At 52.0% G+C, this 19,661-nt stretch overlaps 1 protein-coding gene across 9 annotated transcripts in view; it reads right to left on the reverse strand.

The window, feature by feature from the left end:
* celf2 (cugbp, Elav-like family member 2) overlaps positions 1-19,661 on the reverse strand; it is a 56,326-nt gene that overhangs the window by 25,521 nt on the left and 11,144 nt on the right. For 8 of the 9 annotated variants that reach the window (XM_048971453.1, XM_048971452.1, XM_048971465.1 and 5 more), the window contains exon 2: positions 16,377-16,412. In XM_048971453.1, coding sequence (XP_048827410.1) covers positions 16,377-16,412 — 36 coding nt within the window. Of the gene's footprint in view, positions 1-9,536; positions 10,229-16,376; positions 16,413-19,661 lie in introns of those variants that run through there. The other variant, XM_048971461.1, reaches the window with a different exon arrangement.

Consider the following 19,661-nt stretch of genomic DNA (forward strand, 5'->3'; position numbering starts at 1 on the left):
AGGGGGACCCAGATGGGCTGACGTCAAGATCTACTGACATGTGAAATCTCCAGCCCCAGAGGCACTGATCCACACCCTCCAAGGCGTGCTTGCTATTTTTGGGGCCCCGCGTACAAAGTCACCACCCCGGTGTAGTGACAGTTTGTGGCCAAGCGGGGGCACCCTCACCTAGGGCCACCCTGGGTTTCCAATCATAATGATTCCCCCCGCCAAAAATCTTAGCGTTCCCAGCTACCCGCTCACAATATTTACATTAGCTTATAATTAGGCCGAGAGACCCAACCGTCATGTATTTATACAGCTGCCTGACCAGAGCGGCCTTTACATGTCATTCTCAAGGGTACGATGCCAAAGTCTGACCACAGAACCTGGACTTGCAGCCCCTTGATCATGTCCATGCCCTTATCTGCCACGCGACCTGCTGCCGCACCCCACGTATCCCTCCGCTGAGGCCGGCAGAAAAGCAACATACATATACAAGCGGGGCGGAGCAGATGTCTGCAGAGCTCAGCTCCCGTTCCTGCAGAGCGTCTCCTCTGGTGAAGGTCTCTGCACCTTGGCCACAATTCAGTCCTCGTGCCCACAAATGCTGAGAATATCAAAATGAGTGAAACCCCCCCCCCCCAAAAAAAAAGCTCACAAACAGATGGCATCTCCCACTGTGGAAGCAGGATCAGTGTTTTTGTTTTTTTTTTGTTTGGCGGGGGAGGGACAACACAGTCCATTTCCCAAATTTAATTTGCATTTATGTCATCTTTCGCAGATCGCTCGGAGAATGACACCACATCGCGCAAGACAAGCCAAGAGGATGACACAGAATGCCCAGAATTCCCTGCAGCGAGGAGCCAGCAGCGTCACGTCTTAAGGGGTACTTCAGACTGCCAGCAAGTTGTAGCAGCTAGCCTCCTCCCCCCACCCCACGCCACGGTACCTGGGCAACTCCATTAAGAACACCCACGAGAAGCAGGTTCTTTAGTCATTAGCAGCATCGACAGTCTTCCGGTTGCTCTTTAGCGCTGCCGGAGGTCACCAAACAGTCTCCTCTTGAGATGCCGCACTGCTAATTGGAGAAACATGGGTTCCGAATTAACGCCGAGAAGGACCCAGAGGTCCTCTTTCTTTCCGTCCAAAGTCAGCGAGCCGCAAACAGCACCGAAGACGGCAACACGGGGGAACGCTTGGCTTTCAGAGCCGCCCCAGCTGTCGTGGAGGAGCAACACACTTAGCGCGGTGTCAAGACATCAACAGGACTCTCAACCTCCAAGTGCATCCGTGTAACTGCTGCCAAGAGCTGGCTGTACGGGGGAAGGCCTGGGGGGGGGGGGGACTCTACACATACTACTGTGCTTCTGTGGGAGGGCAGACCAGAACAATGAAGCACTGGGAACATCATCCCATAACTAAGACAGGCCTAATTTTCGCTGCATCCATTGGCGGTTTGGGAGGGAGCGGATATTTGATGGCCGAACGTGGTATCGCTCAGCCCGACAAGAGGAGGGCTGGCAGACGGCACTTTACACGTACAGAGCGGCCACCATATTACAGCAAGCCGGGGGCGTGGTAACCCATACATGTGCACATACCGTTGTATCTGTGCATATTATATTATTATACATGTTTAAAAATGGGAGGGGCATCTTAGGCAGGGCAGAAACGTATACAAGGATGATATCAACGCTGCTTGTGTTCTCCCTCTGGTCCAGGATGCTGAATTAACCCCAGTGCTCAGTGTCCTTGAGGTTCTGCTCTTTGTTCCCATCTTGGAACATGTGAAGATCCGGTGGTAACAGTGTTTGCATCATAGACTGTGAAATGACCTTGTCTGTCACATGATCTTGTTTGTTGTGCAAAGCAATGACCTACTGACTGCCACAAGATGGCTGCCTGTCCTAACAGACATAATGGGTTGAAGGTATCCTTTGGTAGTCTCCTGACGTAAATCTGCCCGGATGCAAAAAAAAAAAAAAAAAGAGGGTGAAAGATGAGTCTTCAGACCGCAACACATTCCTCCCTTTGCTCAAGGGTCCAGGTTTCATGCTCCCTGCACCAGTTTATGCATCTCTGACGTTGGATACAAGCAGTTTCTGAACAGCAGCCCTGCTGTAAATTCCAGTTTTGTGAAGCTCATGTAGTTTTTGTTGGTCACAAAAGTACAGATTCAATTCTAGAGGGACTTTTTCATGATGTGATTTAGTGGTGCTTAATAACTATCCTGTTCTATACCCCATCTATGCTTATTGGTGCACTTCAACTTGCTACCACCGTTGTTCTTTGCCAGGGAAGTTTGTCCATGTTTGACATGTACTGTGATGAATTAATGAGATTTCTCCCCCTTGACAAACTAAATAATTTTGCACGTTTAGCGATCAATGAACCCATATGTTGCGGAAAAGCCATTTAGCCTCTTTGGAATTCGCTTAAATGTCAAACACGTGGCACACATTAAACATTAACACACACAAAGCACATGAAAGTCAGCAGCCAAACTGGTAGCACTACAGGGGAAAGAGCAGAGATGACTCCTTTGAGGGTTTTTGACTCTTCAGGGAGACTGACTCTTCAGGGAGAGTCCTGCTGGCCCTACCAGGTGTCCCATTGGCCCGTTGTCGAGCTTTGGTCCTCATATGGTCGATCCTTGCTATGGTAAAATGGCCTGTACCCTCTCAGATCCTCCTACAATAAAACGATCCGTAGCCACTCAAGCACTGCTAAGCCTACAACCTTCTAACTGCATTCTCGGCCTTCCTCTGAGCCCCGGCTCGTCTCGCTGTGACAGCGGGCCGGAAATCCCACACGCCGAGCTGGTCTAAGTGGATGGAAAATGGCAGCCATTGATTTCTCTGATGCATTGACTCATTTCTATTTTCAGGGACAGTAACCCCTACCTCCTCTGAAATCAGTTACCATCATGGGCAGCTTTATACAGAAGGAGCCCAAACACCAGGAAGGGCTGGACCAAAGTAGGGCAGCGGTGCATGGAGGCTGACGGGGCCAGCCCACACAGACGAGCTGGCCATGGTGAGATGCAGCGTTCTGGGCTTTTGATTGAGCAGGGGGACATGCTAACGAGGTCACCCTGCTTGTCAAAGGTCACAGAGACCTAGAAAACGGAGACGGGTTACAAGTTATAGGAAAAGGAGGCCTTTGCGTGGACAGAAACACTAAACTTAATCACACATTTCCCAGCCCTGAATCTCGGCCGAAGTGCCAAGCGGCAGGTTTGAGGCACAGAGTTCCTGCCCCCAGACCTTTGCCCTATCGAGTTCCTGCAGGCTTTAACTCCTCACGCAAACTGATTGGCGGTTTGGGGCTTGACCCAGGAGGGCATGTGGCGGCCCGTCTCTGCAGTTTCCATGGTGACCCAGGCGCTAGACGTAGCCCGGCAGACGGATCGCAGCGAAAGCGGAATGCGGCAGCCACGACACAGGACAGCGCTGCGCCCAAATCATAATCGACGCCATCGATCTTGCCTCATTTGGTAGAGCACCCCGTGAGGCGGTCATGGTGGGAGGGACAGAAACAAGCAGCATGGTGGCACAGAGTGCCGCGAATGTAATGATATGATAAACAAAGTGGCCAAAAATCGCAAAGCAAAGCTAGTACACTTCAGATGGGAGGCAGAACAACCTTTAACCCTTGATAACTCTACACCGAGTGATGCCAGTGATTCACGACGGTGAAGAATTACTGAAGAGTAAATCACCTCGAGAATGGCCTTGCTGGACACCCCTCCATCCACACACACACACACACACACACACACACACACACACGGTATAGTTTAATTAGCCAAGGTCAGCCAGTAGGGTGCTTTCCCTGGAAAAAAGGCTCAAAGCCGAACTCCCAGGCAGAAGCACCATGGGGAGACCTGGAAAGGTCAACAAGCAGAGTGAATCCTTAACCGCGACCTTCGGGATCTGTTAGCCCAAAGTTGGCCTTTATCTTCCTGCCACTGCAATTCAGGGCGACGATGTTGGAGGACACTCCAGGACCTCGAACTGCACCAGTCAAGAATCATTCTGCTCCGTGTCCATCACCCAATCACACTCGGGCGACCATCTCCCACACACACTTGACCTATTCAAACCGCCCCTCCTTCAAACAAGAGCACCCAGAGCCAGGGCTAAAGGTGGATGTCCCAGAATATTTCCAGGAAGGAAGGCCAGTCACCTGACACTCGTGTGACATAAGCCCTATGATCATCCCAGGAAGCATTTCAGGAAATACCATTGATTCTACACCCTCGGTTACGTTACTGACCCCTTGGCCGATCACAAGCAATGGGCGAGAAACACTGAGCCACTCCCACATGTGCATTGAGGCAGCACTGGCCCTCCGAGCAGGCATTCGTCCTCGGTGACCTGCCAGGACCTTGGGAGCCACTGCCTGGAAACATCCACTGAACAGCGTTGGCATGGAGACAGGACACCGCCCACCAGTGACTGCCCAGCTGCACCCGGGTGGAATTGCTACGGCACTGTGCCATTTCCGCGACAGCCGTCGAACCCGGGGGGTGCGGCCTGGGGAACGAGCGGATGTGCGGAAACGGCAAGCTTCTAGGCGCCTCTCATCCTGCTCCTAAACCACTCAGCAAATAACCCTCATCGCATTGGGCAAGGTGTCCGTTTCAAACCAAAGGTCCAGGTGTCCAGCCTCTAACCAGAAGTTCGTGGTCATGTGGCTCCTAAAACTGAGCACGGGCACTGCGATGGACTGGACCCCAGGCTTCAGGCTACCTGGGTTACGGTCCTGGTGCACCATGACCCAGCACTGAATAAGCGGTTATGGATGGAGTTCCCATTAAGCAACGATGAAGTGTTCATCAGCAGGTGCCCTCAGCGGACTTTAAAGAGTCTGTTCTTAATCACCAAATAACCTGCTGCTTGATTTGTTCTGCTCCAGAAAATGGCAAAGCTTCACAAAGTTCTGAGAGCCCTTGACGTGGGTTATCTGCGCGGCGCTCAGACTCGGCTCGTTCTACCACGTGTCGTCAGAAAAGCCGTTGAGAGGCTTCCATCAGAAGTAGATTTTGAATTAAACGAGACCAATTACGCATAAGATTTTTACTGCAGGAAGAAAGTTTTCCATTTCTGTGCGCTTGCAGGGAAATTAACCCTGAAATCTGGCTGGACAAATGACATGATGTCAGAGAGTTCAGTTAGACCCCTAACAGACAGCAGATGTTCCCCCTCAGCTGGGCCTCAACGCAGTCGTACAGAAAACACAGAGGGGCGCGCCGAGCACCCATCCGGTCCCGGCCCGTCCCAGGATCGTCACGACAGCAGCCCAGTCTCAATGGGCAGGGGGGGGGACAGACGTAGACCGGACAGAGATGGAGAATCAGAGATGACCCAGGATGAGAGACTAATGGCAATGACTGTCTGCCAGGAAGTGCGGCAGCACTAATACAGAAAACTGATAGACGGCTTTCTGTCGGCACACAGGAAGCAGGCTAGCTGTTATACCACAGGGTCACACAGAGACTGGCAGCCTTAAAGTGACAGCACCCCTCCATCAGCCTGCGCTTGCAAGACTCTCGGCCAAATCAGCGAAACTCCACATTCTCCAGCAAACTCCAACACCTGCAGTTAGCGCATCATTATTCAAACATAGAAAAATCATAGATCCCTCCATTATCCTTCACAGACAGACCATCATATATACTCCACGCCCCCCCCCCAGACCTGGCACCTCACCTTGTGTCCTACAAAACGATGAGAGTGCAGGCAACCCCAGACAGCCACGTGACACTTAATACTGCGACTTTGCATCAGAGCAGTTGCCCAAAACTTCTTAGCTTCCCAAACGAACTACTTCCTAGGCAGCAGAAAACCCTTTTAAACCACCACACACAACCCTTATCTAAAGAACACATCTGTCACAAAGGCCAATGCTTGGTGTCACCCAAGGATCAAAGCATCTGACTGAACATCGACAGCGTCTGTCTGCTAGAAAAATACGTGGGTTGGATTTATCATCGACGGTGCAGCAGAGCCACAGAAACCGGACCGGCCTCTCTCCGGCCCTGGTCACACCGTCCTCCCCACTTTCTCCAAGGACACAGACCTACATTTTCGGGTGTGTGATGCACCAACACAAGATGATATATCTGCAGTAAAAAAAATAGTAAAAGGTTATGGCTTTTGACAAAGGAGTCTATTTCAAGCGGATAATGTGCCAGCCAGCCAGCTCTCCAAGTCAAGGGCAGAGGAGGAGGGAGAAGGGTGTAGGAGCCGGGGCCAGGTGAGTGAGGAGAAGACATGGGTCCGAACGAGATATGAGAGAGAGCCGGTGAGATTACAGCCACAGCCCTTCTTAGCTCTGCTACAGCGGGTATAGCAGCATGGGGGGGCTGACCCTGATGGACAGCACATCCGCTGACGGTACGACCCCACGACGGCATGTCACACGCCCCGACCTGTAGCGTTTTGGAGAATTCAGACAGTTAAATTGCTTCAAAGGCCAGATGAATCCAAACATCCCCGCTCAGGGTTCGCCACAGCTAACCCCCCCCACACCGTTCACTTAGGAATACACAGGTCTGAATGGTGTAACCCCCCCCCAACCCAATAGCCAAAATCTGACAGGTGCCACTGCTTTAGGCCACTGGCAGGTCTGTGGGGGCTAGCAGCTCAGGTGACTGTCTGTAATTTCAGCACCTCAGCCACCCCCACTGGGACACATTGTGGTACGGGGGGGGGGGGGGGGGGGGCGGGGGCTGGGTTACCCCACCCACCAAATGTCTGGAAGAAACCCAGGCCCCCGGAATCATAAGAACTGTGTGGAGCTGATCGGATCTCTCTCTCTCACACACACACACACACACACACACACACACACACACACACACACACCCAAGGTCAGTCCTGCGATGGAGAGCCAGGAAAAAAAAAACGGCTGTGAATTGAGCCAGTCTTGCTAAAATAGCATTTCTTTTCCTTCCTGCAATAGTGACGCACTACCGAAGAGACTTCGGCAGGCTGAACGCATGCAAATGCATTGGTACTGCGTCACGACACGCAGAAAACGCACGGGCAGGTAGGGTGGCGCCCCCTACAGGACGCTTTCACACAAAGGAGCGGCCCTCGACTAGCCCGCAAGCAAACACCTCGCCATCCGAGAACCCGTTTGACAAAAAGCACGAGTTCAGCCAATTAGCAAGACACAGGAATGACACGCCTTTAATTGCAGTCAATAGCCATTTATCAAACGTTAACTTCCTGTGCCCACACAGAGTCAGACACTGGGCATGACCATGGTTACTGAACTGGGTGTTGGTGTGGTCAACATCACTAGGGCTGGGCAGGGACAAAGGAGTCCATCTTCACCAGCTACTACCAATGCTATTGTGGCATGTCAGTTTCAGTGTTCCTCTCCTCCTACAGGAGGACAGACCAGTCAAAAACAGGTAGTATTTGTGGAGGGGTAGCAGGGGGGGAACAGGTTTCTGGTTAATATCCCGGGGGGGTTGTCTGCTGGTTGTAGGAGCGAGCAAAGCACTTAATCTGAACTGAATTAGCAAACCGCCCAACTGTAAAACTGCATTGGCAGCTAACGGTACGACATGCTGCACAGTGTCCAACGGGCGATTAAAGCAGGTCAGAACTACGACTCCTTCTTTAAATCCCACACTGCGGTATCAGAGTGGGCTACCGAGGGCTCTTCACAGCTGCCATTAGGGACAGGGAAAAGGCCAGAGGTCAAAGGGCAAAGTGCAAACATTTCCCAGGGATCCGGAAAGCAAAAACCACTTTCAGCTGGACAAAAGGACGGCCGATCGCAGCAAAACAGCTGTCAGGCAAAACAGGAGCACTGCTGTTTAATAAAAAAAAAAAAAGAGATTTCAGAGACTGAAATCACCACATTTTGAGATGCAATTGCAGAAAAAGAAAAAAAAAATCCGTCTGCATCCTCAGTAACGAGAAGCGAGGATATGTGACTGACAGTGGAGAGAAACAGATTTTCCACCTGAAAAGCGTAAAAAAAAAAAAAAGACGGACGACAGACTGGGATCCCACTCGCCCCCCAACTCCGCGGTATCTCGCCAAGACAGACGTCCGAGTCCCCCGGGGGGGGGGGGACAGGCAAGACTTCACAGAGACCATTCGAGTGCCGTCAAGCCCTCGAACGACAGTGAGCCCAGGCAGACGGACAGGAGGAGAAGAGAAGCCACCACAAAGGAGATTTGGGGATTCTGCGGACGGCCGGCGATGCTGCTGCAAAACAGAAACGTCACGCGGCGCTGCCCTGCCCACCCCCATCTCAGGACATATGCCTCAGCTGACGGCTGTAGGCCGGATTACTTCCACACAGTGATGCTGGCAAACACACGGACCAATGTGGGCATTAGGGGCCCATGTGCCAAGCCTCTGAACCAAAGGTCTGCCACAGTATTCAAACCACACTCCCAGGGTTTAAAAATTATTAATATATACAAGCATAAATAACACCGAATATAAATTATGGCAGCCATTTGCGGAATTCACACATAAGTAAAGCACCTGCCTGCTATTTTGGTTACTCAGCAGCAACCTGTAACGTACACCCAGCCCCAGTACTTCTTGTTTAAATCAGATTACTACAGTAAAAGGGTACTTACTTACCAGTCAAATGACTTAATATAGAAAGGATCCAAAATTTCTTCCCAAGCCCGACAACCGACACCACCCTCAGCCTAACAGCCCTGAGCCAGCTTCACACACCGTTTAACACGGGCATTTACCATACCCACTCATCTTAAACTCAACTAAATTTGCTCCATTAACCTTAACTGCACAAACAGGGGAGCTTGTCGATTTTTCTTTTTATTATGGGACTCCTGCGTAACTTCCTGGAAGCGGAGCAACGCCAATCCCTCACACCGTGCCCGCAATTTTGCGGTGGAACCCGCGTGGGCTGCACCGCATATGGCTTCTTTATAGGTTCAGTCTTTATTAACGTCGTTAAAAAAAACAAACACACACAAATAACATAAGCTACTAAAAAGCACACAAACCTACAGATTCAAATAGCACACGCAGAAGAAGATGGAAAAACAAGGTGGGGGGAAACTTTACTAACTTTGGCGGAGGTTTTATAGGCAGCGTCCCCCACCCCGCACTAACAATGGAGCCGGAGCAGCGTGTCCCTGCGGCTCGGTCCCTGGTCGGAGAGAGACCCGCACCGGCCGTTTGCGCCGCTCGTTCGGTTGGGGTTGTCCGTCTTGCACCGACAGCGTTTGTCCGCATTTCCATACGCCTGCAAAAAACGGCGCATTTCGCCGGTACCGGGACGGACCCCGCCCGTAACACAAGCCGCCCCCCGGCAGCGCTGAGCTTCGAGCCGGCCTCGGCATTCAAACAACACGCCCATCGATGTCTCTCGTTCTGATAGTTAGTTGATCGATCCATCTCGACCACCCCCTTTAGAATACCCTGCGGGTCGCAATATTATTTCCATACCGAACCTTCCGAAGACCCCCAAAGACTCGCCGCATCTCCGACTATATAATGAATGCACGGTCGCAAGTACAAGTCCCGCGGAAATAAATCACTTACATCCTCTCTCCGGAGACCAACAAGCGACTCTCCACCATCATATCGGGCAGGAAATCCAGGCTGTAGGACGGAGTCATGTCTCGTCGTGCCCCCGGTGTACCGCCACTGCGGACTGGCTGGCTGGCTGGTACGGGCGAGCAAGACGGAGGGGGACAGGTGCAGGGAGCCCTCCCCAAGGCGGCAGCCAGACACCGGCCAGCAGCTGTCACATTCTCTTCTTCTCCTCCTCCTCCCTCTCTCTCTCTCTCCCCCCCTCCTCCCTTCGTTTCTGCTCCCCGGATCCTGCCACGGAAATCCCAGCAACTGTGTGCGGGAGCGCCAGGTGCTGCAGTTCGGCTTTAACCCTAAATCTCTCCCCCCTTTTTCGGCTATTTAACACTGACGTCACTTACAAAGGCGGTTGTTGGGGTGGCAGGGCAGGGCAGGGCATGGCCGACAGCCTTTTATTGCTGCTGTATATCATCCGAAGGTAATAATGCCGATCCTTATTGCAGCACCACCGGCAGCTATTTAAGCTCTAAATATGCGTCTGCAGTTACTGCGCCTAACGCGCAAATCACAGCTCGCCTTTATTTTCTGTTGATGCGTCTGTCCGTTTTAAAGCAGAACTCGACCTGCATGTCGATTATCGTGGATAAAAGACGGCAGAGCCCTACGTCCCGGCGGCATCTCTGGGCCATTCCACCCCGCGGGAGCTGCTGATCCAGCTTTTAAAAATCACTTTCTCCGGCGGCACGAAAGTGGGTCAGAGAGAAGCGACACAAAGTGCTTATGCGGGGCTTTGAAAAGCGGCTGGGCGCCACCCCACCTCATTACATCGAAGCGTAAGAAGAAGGGCAGCCATCACAAAGACGATCTCGCCCTCATCGAGTTCCAGACTAATACCGCATGTTTACAAGGAAGTCTACTAAAAAGAGATTAATTAACATAACAATGACAGCTGCGTGGTCTGTCACTTTCCTGCTCCGTTTCCTGTATTCCTATTTTAAATTCATCACCCTTTCACCCCTCCTCCCCCAGCTCAGTCCTGACCCTGCAGCTCTAGACCTGTCAGCATTTGCTTCTCCCCTCCCCTCCCCTCCCCTCCAAGGGATGAAACAGATTTCAGAGCTACCAGGTTCAGGTAACACACCCCACCTTTACTAGGGATGCTGCTCATGTGAATAAAAAAGTAAACTCCCATACTTCCCATGATGCAAAGTGGCTTAAGTCCCACCCCATGAGATTTGTGAGCCAATGAAATGAGCGTGTCTTTTTTGCAAGGCAGGTGCTGGTGGACCAAGTATGTTTTTAATCAGCATCCTGCATGTGCCGAATTCATTAAGTCTGGCTGCTCGATTTCTCTGTTTATCTTGCGTCATCTTCACTCGCTCTCTTTCCTGTCTGCCTCCCCCCACTTCTCTTTCTTCTCTCCCCTTCCCTTCATTAAAACAGGACCCCGGAGACCCCGTCGGCTGCCTTTCATTTGTATATCAGCCTGAGAGCAGAGGCCCCCAGCAGTGTGATTGGGGACCGGCTCCCCAGCCCCCTTTCGTCGGGTGGCGCGCAGCGGCTCGCCGAGCAGCCGCTCACGATCCGTCGCTCATAGGCTCTGAGCGCCTTCTAATTAACCTCCCTCATTGGGCTAATTGTTATTGACTCATCCAATGGCTTTTTGAGCTAGCAGAGGCTTTAGAGAGAGGGGCCCTGAGGACAGTATGAAACCAGCACAGGAACCAGAGCGGGTGGGGAAGCAGTCCGGAGCGCTGGGCGGAGGACTCGTGGCTCCCTGGGATGCACCCCCCACCCCCAAGAAAATGGCCTGCTTAGCAGAGTCACAAACCCAGCCCCAGGGTGACGGACAGCAGCTGGGCTGAGAGGGAAAATTAAAAAAAAATTTAAAAGTCACATTTTAATCTGTATCATACTGACCATCTAAGCGAAGTTAAATACACCGCGGACTTGAAAAATGCGCAAAATCGGGCTGTGAAGCTTCAGCGGCAGCCTGGGGCTTCGGGGTGGATCAGCAGGACCAACTAAGGGCCAAGACACCCCAGGAACACAAACCCCCATACTGAACTGAATAATGCATGTAGCTATAAACAGCCGCAGCACTCATGTGCTCTCTCTCTCTCTTTCTCTCTCACACACACCCACTCACACACACATACACACACACACACACACGCTAGCTTCTCCTGCCCACACCTAACTGAGTCGCTCCCAATCAGCTACAGATGTGTTTTTCGATCAGGCATATCTAAGGGCACCAAAACACCGCTTAACATGTCTCAGGCCCCATATTCACAAATGAGCTAAAGCAGACCCTATTGGCCATTTCAGACATTTCACCTAGAATGTTTCACAGGAAAACCAACAACAAATTTCCAATTTAAAGCCCTGGTTATTATTCTGATATATATATATATATAATACTAAAGGGGATTTTGTGCTTAAAAATAAAACTGACTGCCGCTGATGAGGAAAAAGGCCAAACCTTTTAAAGGGTATCTGTAGACACTCAGCTAATTAAACGCCATAACCTCTTCTAATACGGAATTGGGAAGGTGTAAGGCTGACGGGGCTGAAGATTTGACAGGGCTACTGTGTGGCACGTTTTCAAGGCTCACAAGGCTGCTCTGCCCTAAGCCCACTGCCAAGTGGGCACTCTAAGCTGGCACTGAGCTCCTCAGCTTTGTGATTCATTCTCTACCCCCCCCCCCCCCCCACTTCTCTCACACCTTCCTCAGAGCAACGAGGGCCCAGCCAGCTGAAGTAATCCCCTCTGACAGGCCGTGCTATGGGGGGTGGGGGGGCAGGGCAAGACGCCACCTGGCCACTGCTGCCAGGAGTGAGGGCACAGGCAGGGTGACACGTGGCTTGACAGATTCTCCATCTCTGCACTCATACAAGCAGGCATTGGGGGGGGGGGGGACTTTGCTGGTTCGATGAATACTTGTGGATGAAGACAAAATCGAACTCCATTCGTGTGCGTTTCCAGCCAAAGGGACCTGACACGAAAGTGAGAGGTTCCATCAAACTGACTGGGTAAGAATGACCCAGGAGACCAGAAAGGCATCTCCATAAATGGCAGAGATGGCCAATCCACTGCTCGTACTCACAGAGCTCGGCCAATCCACTGCTCCTACTCACAGAGCTCGGCCAATCCACTGCTCCTACTCACAGAGCTCGGCCAATCCACTGCTCCTACTCACAGAGCTCGGCCAATCCACTGCTCCTACTCACAGAGCTCGGCCAATCCACTGCTCCTACTCACAGAGCTCGGCCAATCCACTGCTCCTACTCACAGAGCTCGGCACATAGTTGAAGTGTTTAATATGAGTTCTGAAGACACAGACAATCTGAGAAGGCAGCAAGTGTCTCTGAGTGACTCTCTGTGTTATGTTTAAACAGTGATGCAGATATCTGCGCAAACAAGCCGAGAAAACAGCTAGGCCTAGGCGATCCGCTGCTTCACACTCAAATGGAGTGACCTAGATCGTCCCTCCATGGCCATTAATGCGGCCATACATGGAAAAGGTCAGCACCCATTGGTTAGACAGCCTGAGGGGTCGCAGTCACCACGGTAACGCCTCAAGCCTGATGCCGGGCCACCCAGGCTGGTGACAGGGGTGTAGTCCGGGGGGGGGGGGGGGGGCTGGAATACGTGTCTGCATGCACGACTCGCAGTGTACAAGAAGGGAACATAGCAGAGAGAAGACAGGCTGGGGGAAGGATTAAAAAAAATAGTATAGAGAAAATCAAAAATGGTCCTATTGCAACTCAGCTCCATTTGCTAACTCATGCTGTAGCTTCACTAGAGGGGGTGAGGAGAGAGAGAGAGGGAGTATGTGTGTACATCTGGCCCCCTCTCACATTACGGGAACTCCAGCCAGGGGCAATGTGGGGGGGGGGGGGGGGGGGGGGGGGTCATGCTGGGTCAGAATCCCCAGCTGAGAAAAGGGATCGGACTCAAGAAGGCAGCGGGAGGGGGGGGGGGGAGATGAGGGCCCTTGGCCATCGGCGCCCTCTGCTGGTGGGGAAAACATACCACTCCTGGTATGGCCTCCAAAAGGACATAAAGCGTCCATTAGTTATGTAGCTGGGGGAGGGGTACCGCCGTTATGCAATGCAGGCTCAGAGCTACGGCTGGCAGCAATGTGAGATACAATAAAATCTCACTACAGCTTATCCAACGCATCCTTCTCTTCCGTAACCCGTAATGAAAACAATCCATTGGAGTAATGAGGCGGGTTTGCAGAGACGCACTTCGAGACGAGGGACGGGCCATCAGCAAACGCGCTGAGCCGTCTAAGTGCCGCCTTCGTTGGCCGCCGTGTCCACACACCTTCCACAGTGACCCAAAGGCCCGATGGATGGCGGGAGAGAGAGAAACCGCGTTTCCAGCCAACGCGTCCGCGGGTCCTTGTTAGCGGAGCCGTCGAGCTCCGTGACAAGTGGACGTGGCGTCCTCAGGGGGTGACAGCCGTGTAAACAGGAATCACTCGAGTGCTACGAGCTCGGGCGTGAATAAAACACACACACACACACACACACACACACACACACACACACACACACACACGTGCAAACGGTCTCTGTGCTCCTCCCAGGTCTCCCTCCCAGCCCTCAGGGACACATTTAGACAGAAGTCAGAGAGCCTGCAATGTCCCTGTTAGTCAAGAGCTGTCAATCACGGTGCCCGAACGCCCAGCAGCAGCAGTGGGCGGAGTCCTGGTGAAGCTGCCGGTGAATCACTGCAGCCTATTGGCTAAGCACCTGGTGCCCAGCACCGCCCTGATCTTATACTGGCTTACTGCTCCATAGTTAACGATCCATCACTGGATTAAACGGCTGTGACCAGCGGAATACTGAAAGTGCTCTTCATTAATGGCTGAAAAAAAATGGGAGAATGAACAACTAAAGCTGACTTTAGATCAGGGCTGTTTCTGGTTCTGTGCCACCAGTCGGTCAGTTGCCCTGTATGCAGATTCTCCCTTCCCTCTGGCTCCTGTTAAGCACCAAATGCCAAGTTTCAACAGCGATATAATGTCAATTATCACAGAGCCATATAAAGAGAGAATCATGCTATTTGAAGAAGAAAGCTACCTCGAGAGTAATGTTACCGGCACATTGACCAAATGAATTGAAAACTCATCGGCATCATCACCATCATCGTTTCTTCCTGGAATCGCTGCACAGAAATATTTTCATTCCAGGTCCAGGCTTATTTCACACTGGGGAACAGAAACTCATGACACCAAGCTTTGACCACACTAACTACACCATGGGGAGGCCGGGGTCACACGTAACCAGATTATACCCACAATGCACCTTGTTTCTGAACAGGAAACAGTACCTTCTAGAGAAATAGATTCACCCCCCCTTCCCTAACTGGTCCTCCTTGCCAAATGTTCATCTTTTACTGGTCTGCTCCTCCACACCCTCTCCTTCTGCATCTCATTCCGTCTATCCCTGGAGTGAGGCAGTGGTACCGCCTTTCGTTATTCCAGACTCGGAGAGAGCTCACCATTAAAGCCTGCCGGGGCAGATAAGACATGTTCAGTCAAGACTCGTCACTGGAGGCAGTTCATAATTAGTGCATTTATTAAAATATGTTAATTGAATTATGAATAAATGCATAGGAGCAGCCCTTCTCAAGTACGACCCCAGGTTTCCTGTATTTTGTTTCTAGAGAAATGGGAAAGTGAATCATATTGAAATGTCGTAGTGAAAAGCGTGGTCATCGAAAGCGCAAGTCCTGTCATACGTGAAGAACAGTCCGTCCACGGCGGCAGAGGCGAGGTTGTAATCAGGGCCGTGGCTGGACGCCCGCGAGGTCAGGTCCGGGATGACGCGCAGGATACAGGGATAATGATTGCTGCTTTCCCACTCCGCGGTGCCAGGCACATAATGATAAGCTGTTAGCTGGGTGAGAACTTAATCACCACACAGAGGTGTAATTACCAGCCTGAACCAGGCTCCGCCAGTGGTATGCTGCCACGCTGCCCCCTACTGGCTGAATGCTGAATTTAAATGTCGGCCATGATTGGACTTGTGGGTCGGAAACAGCAAAGCGGGAGTCCGGTCTGGGCTCTGCATATGCATTATGAGAGGTCCGGGTCAGACAACCCCCCCCGCTCCTTGGCTAACAGCTAAGCGGCTAACTGGCAGCTGGGAGGACAGCACAGCTGCTGGCCGGGGTCACGCCGTTCCCGCTTGGCTGGTACATTGCCTTGCCCCCCCACACCAGATCATTAGCTTCCTAATGGCTCCTGTCATCCTGCTTCCTCTGGGAATCGCGAGGGTCGCAGCCAAAATGTCACACTGTATCTGAACCCCATTGCAAATTTTGTTTCCAAAAAATGTGCAAATCAGTGGTTTATTTTCAGATTAACGTTTTGCCCAATTATAAAATATCACGCCAGTAAGGTCAATTGAAGGGTCATGGACAACCATTGGCCTGTTGAAGGCCAATGATATCTGTGTCGGGGGAGGGCAGTGGACTCTTTCATTGCCGCCTGACAGTAACATGGCCAAAGTTAGCATCCTTTGTTACCTCTGCAGTCTTTACGAACCAGTCGCAAATCATTTCACAGAAACACCTGATGGCTTCACGCTAACAGAATGCTAAATGAGGAAGCAGCTATTTAAAGAATTTATTTTAAGCAGTTCGTTCTCTTTCTGTTCCACCGATTTTGTGCCGTTGGGGCTTCTGGCCAATAAAAATAGCCTGGAAAGCAGTAGGACCCAACTCTTTGTTCTGGAGCCTTCCAAGTTCTGCTGGGGAGGCAGGGAGAGCACATGCGCCCCCCAGAGGCAGGGCTCCGTCAGGGCAGCTGCAGCCTGTGGTGGCCTTACCTCTGTATGGCCCCTGGAAGATCACTGGACTCCTGCCTGTGAGCAAGAAGAGAAGAGAGAGAGGGGTGTGAAACATAAAGCTGAGAGTGGAGATCTCAGCCATGCACATGCATGGCCCAGTGCCTCCATTGTATCTGATTAGCCAGAGTGGACAATTAAAACCTCCAGAAAGTGAATCTGTTATTCATATCGACAAATGTACGGGAGGGGAGAGCTGCAATCTGCCCATGGACACAGCAGCCAATCGGAGAGCACCTCTTCAGCATTTCAAAGGGCATACTTCCCCTTTCATGTGGGGCTGCAGTGACCGGAGCTCTCTCACGGGTGCCGCCTCTGCTTCTGACAACAGCTGAAAGAGCGTGGTGAGGTCACCAAGCGTGGGGGGGGCTTGCTCTGTGGGGCCACGCAGTCGAAATGCCTCATCAGTCACATCGGTCCCTCTACGAGTAGCTCGTGGGGAGACACGCTGGATCCTTGCAGTGGCATGTTTACGTTTCACTGGTTCAAAGTCAGGTTGGTCACCTATCACCGATCATTATTAATGCTGGGGGGAAAGCCTGAGGGAGAGCAACTGAAGGCTGTAACTGCCACAAGCCCCGCCCACAGATCGCATCCAGAAACCATAGTGAAAGGCCATATCCGCAAGCCACGCCCAGATCGCATCCAGAAACCACAGTGAAAGGCCATATCCGCAAGCCCCGCCCACAGATCGCATCCAGAAACCAGTGAAAGGCCATATCCGCAAGCCCCGCCCACAGATCGCATCCAGAAACCACAGTGAAAGGCCATATCCGCAAGCCCCGCCCACAGATCGCATCCAGAAACCAGTGAAAGGCCATATCCGCAAGCCCCGCCCACAGATCGCATCCAGAAACCAGTGAAAGGCCATATCCGCAAGCCACGCCCACAGATCGCATCCAGAAACCACAGTGAAAGGCCATATCCGCAAGCCACGCCCACAGATCGCAACCAGAAACCACAGTGAAAGGCCATATCCGCAAGCCCCGCCCACAGATCGCATCCAGAAACCAGTGAAAGGCCATATCCGCAAGCCACGCCCACAGATCGCATCCAGAAACCACAGTGAAAGGCCATATCCGCAAGCCCCGCCCACAGATCGCAACCAGAAAGCACAGGCGAAGTCCATATCCGCAAGCCACGCCCACAGATCACAACCAGAAAGCACAGTGAAAGGCCATATCCGCAAGCCCCGCCCACATATCACATCCAGAAAGCACAGTGAAAGGCCATATCCGCAAGCCACGCCCACAGATCACAACCAGAAAGCACAGGCGAAGTCCATATCCGCAAGCCCCGCCCACAGATCACATCCAGAAACCACAGTGAAAGGCCATATCCGCAAGCCACGCCCACAGATCGCAACCAGAAAGCACAGGCGAAGGCCATATCCGCAAGCCCCGCCCACAGATCGCATCCAGAAACCACAGGCGAAGGCCATATCCACAAGCCCCGCCCACAGATCGCATCCAGAAAGCACAGGCGAAGGCCATATCCGCAAGCCCCGCCCACAGATCGCATCCAGAAAGCACAGGGCAAAGGCCATATCCACAAGCCACGCCCACAGCAGCCGGCCTCACTGTAACATGCAGCAACATGCTGCGTGATTTGTGAAACCAGAACCATTGGCAGCATCTTTTCAACAGGCCATGTCTGAGGTCCGGCTTAGCAAGACAGCTGGGTGCCAACACCTTGCCTTTGGAAAGGCAGCCAACTGTACAGACATGCACACACACACACAAACACACACACCCCCTGCTCTTTGGACTCATACTCTAACAGACCTGTTAGACTCAGTTGTGCGGGGACGGGGACGGGGGGGGCTGGCACGGGCTACCCCACAGTGTGCCCGACAGGAGGCCTGAGCTTTTGGGGTCGCAGTAAGTCTTCCTAAAGAAGATCAGGTAGCATGGAGACACAACGACTCCCACAGCCCTCTGAGCCTGTGGATCACACCTGTCTTCCCGTTACTGCCAGCTGGGTGTTGTGGGTTTGCATCCCAGGTGGCAGTAAGCTAAACCGGCCCAGCAGCCAGGGGACACGGCGGATAGTTGGATCACAGCCTGTTCCACCTCCATAAGCTGCCCTTGACGAGTGCCGTAGCGGGGGGGAGGCATGCAGAAGACGTAATCTAACTGCCTGCTTCTCCAAAAAAACTCCCGATCGACACCGTTACAGCAGCAAGTAAGGAAACGTTCCGGAATAAGATGTCCTTAAAATGTAGGTTAAATCACACTTTTGTAAAGGCTGGTTCAAAGCACAATAAGAGGGTATCTTGTCCGAGAATCAAACCTGCTATTTGATTAATCAATTTGCAGTGCCCCCCCTCATCAAAAAAAAAAAAAAACGTGATTATCATTACCATGTAAGAGAATAAAGACTGACCTTGCATAAGAAGCACAGCTGCTAGTGCAGCTGGAATAAAGATGGACTCATTACTGTCTCTCGCTCTCCACCCTGACCCCAGAGAGCTTGTCGAGGCTGCTGTATGGGGGGCAGGAGAAATGAGATGGATCAAAGCGGAGCTGGGAGGCTCGGCAGAACGGGGGGGGGGGATAAAGTGTGTGTGTCTGCAGTGTGATAGCACTGCCCTTGTTTTAAAAAAATAATATATATAACAAATGAGGACCATTTGTTCAAATACTACTGCACTCAGCAGACACTTATAGTCCCAAGCTAACATTAGACAACAACATTTACCAAATAAGGTAACAGCAGTAAATATGAGGTGGGTATTGCTCTCAAAGTTTTTATTATTCCCTCCCCAGGCTGTGTGCCTGTGTCCCCCCCAGCCCTGGAAGTTCATGCAGCGTGTGAAAAGAGAGTTTCCCCCGAATAAAAACTGCTGTGAGATCGCTGCTCCACCACGCGCGGCGCTGTCACCATGGTTACTGCTCGAGTGCTGCACAAATCCATCACACATCTTCCATTTGCATTTCTACATTTAAGGACGTGCCCTCATAATGAGAGTGCGCATAATCAGCTCTCGCACGCCCACTAATGACCGGTCAGACGGAGGAGGAGGATGGCCACGGCGGGAATGCTTAATGAAGAGAGACCCCAAACTTTCCCGCACATGCGTGTTAAAGTGTGCGCGATACGGGGGGAAGGGGGGGTTTCCCCAGAGCCAGTCTCACACGGAAAGTGACTCCAGTGTGGTGGATTAATTCCAGTAACAGCGTTTCCAGCACACAGGATGGTGTCACTGACGCTGAACATTAGAACCATAGGTGTACCTTTGCTACAAAATTAAATAAATTCATTTGA

Source organism: Brienomyrus brachyistius, chromosome 1 (genome assembly GCF_023856365.1).
Source record: "Brienomyrus brachyistius isolate T26 chromosome 1, BBRACH_0.4, whole genome shotgun sequence".
NCBI lineage: Eukaryota > Metazoa > Chordata > Actinopteri > Osteoglossiformes > Mormyridae > Brienomyrus > Brienomyrus brachyistius.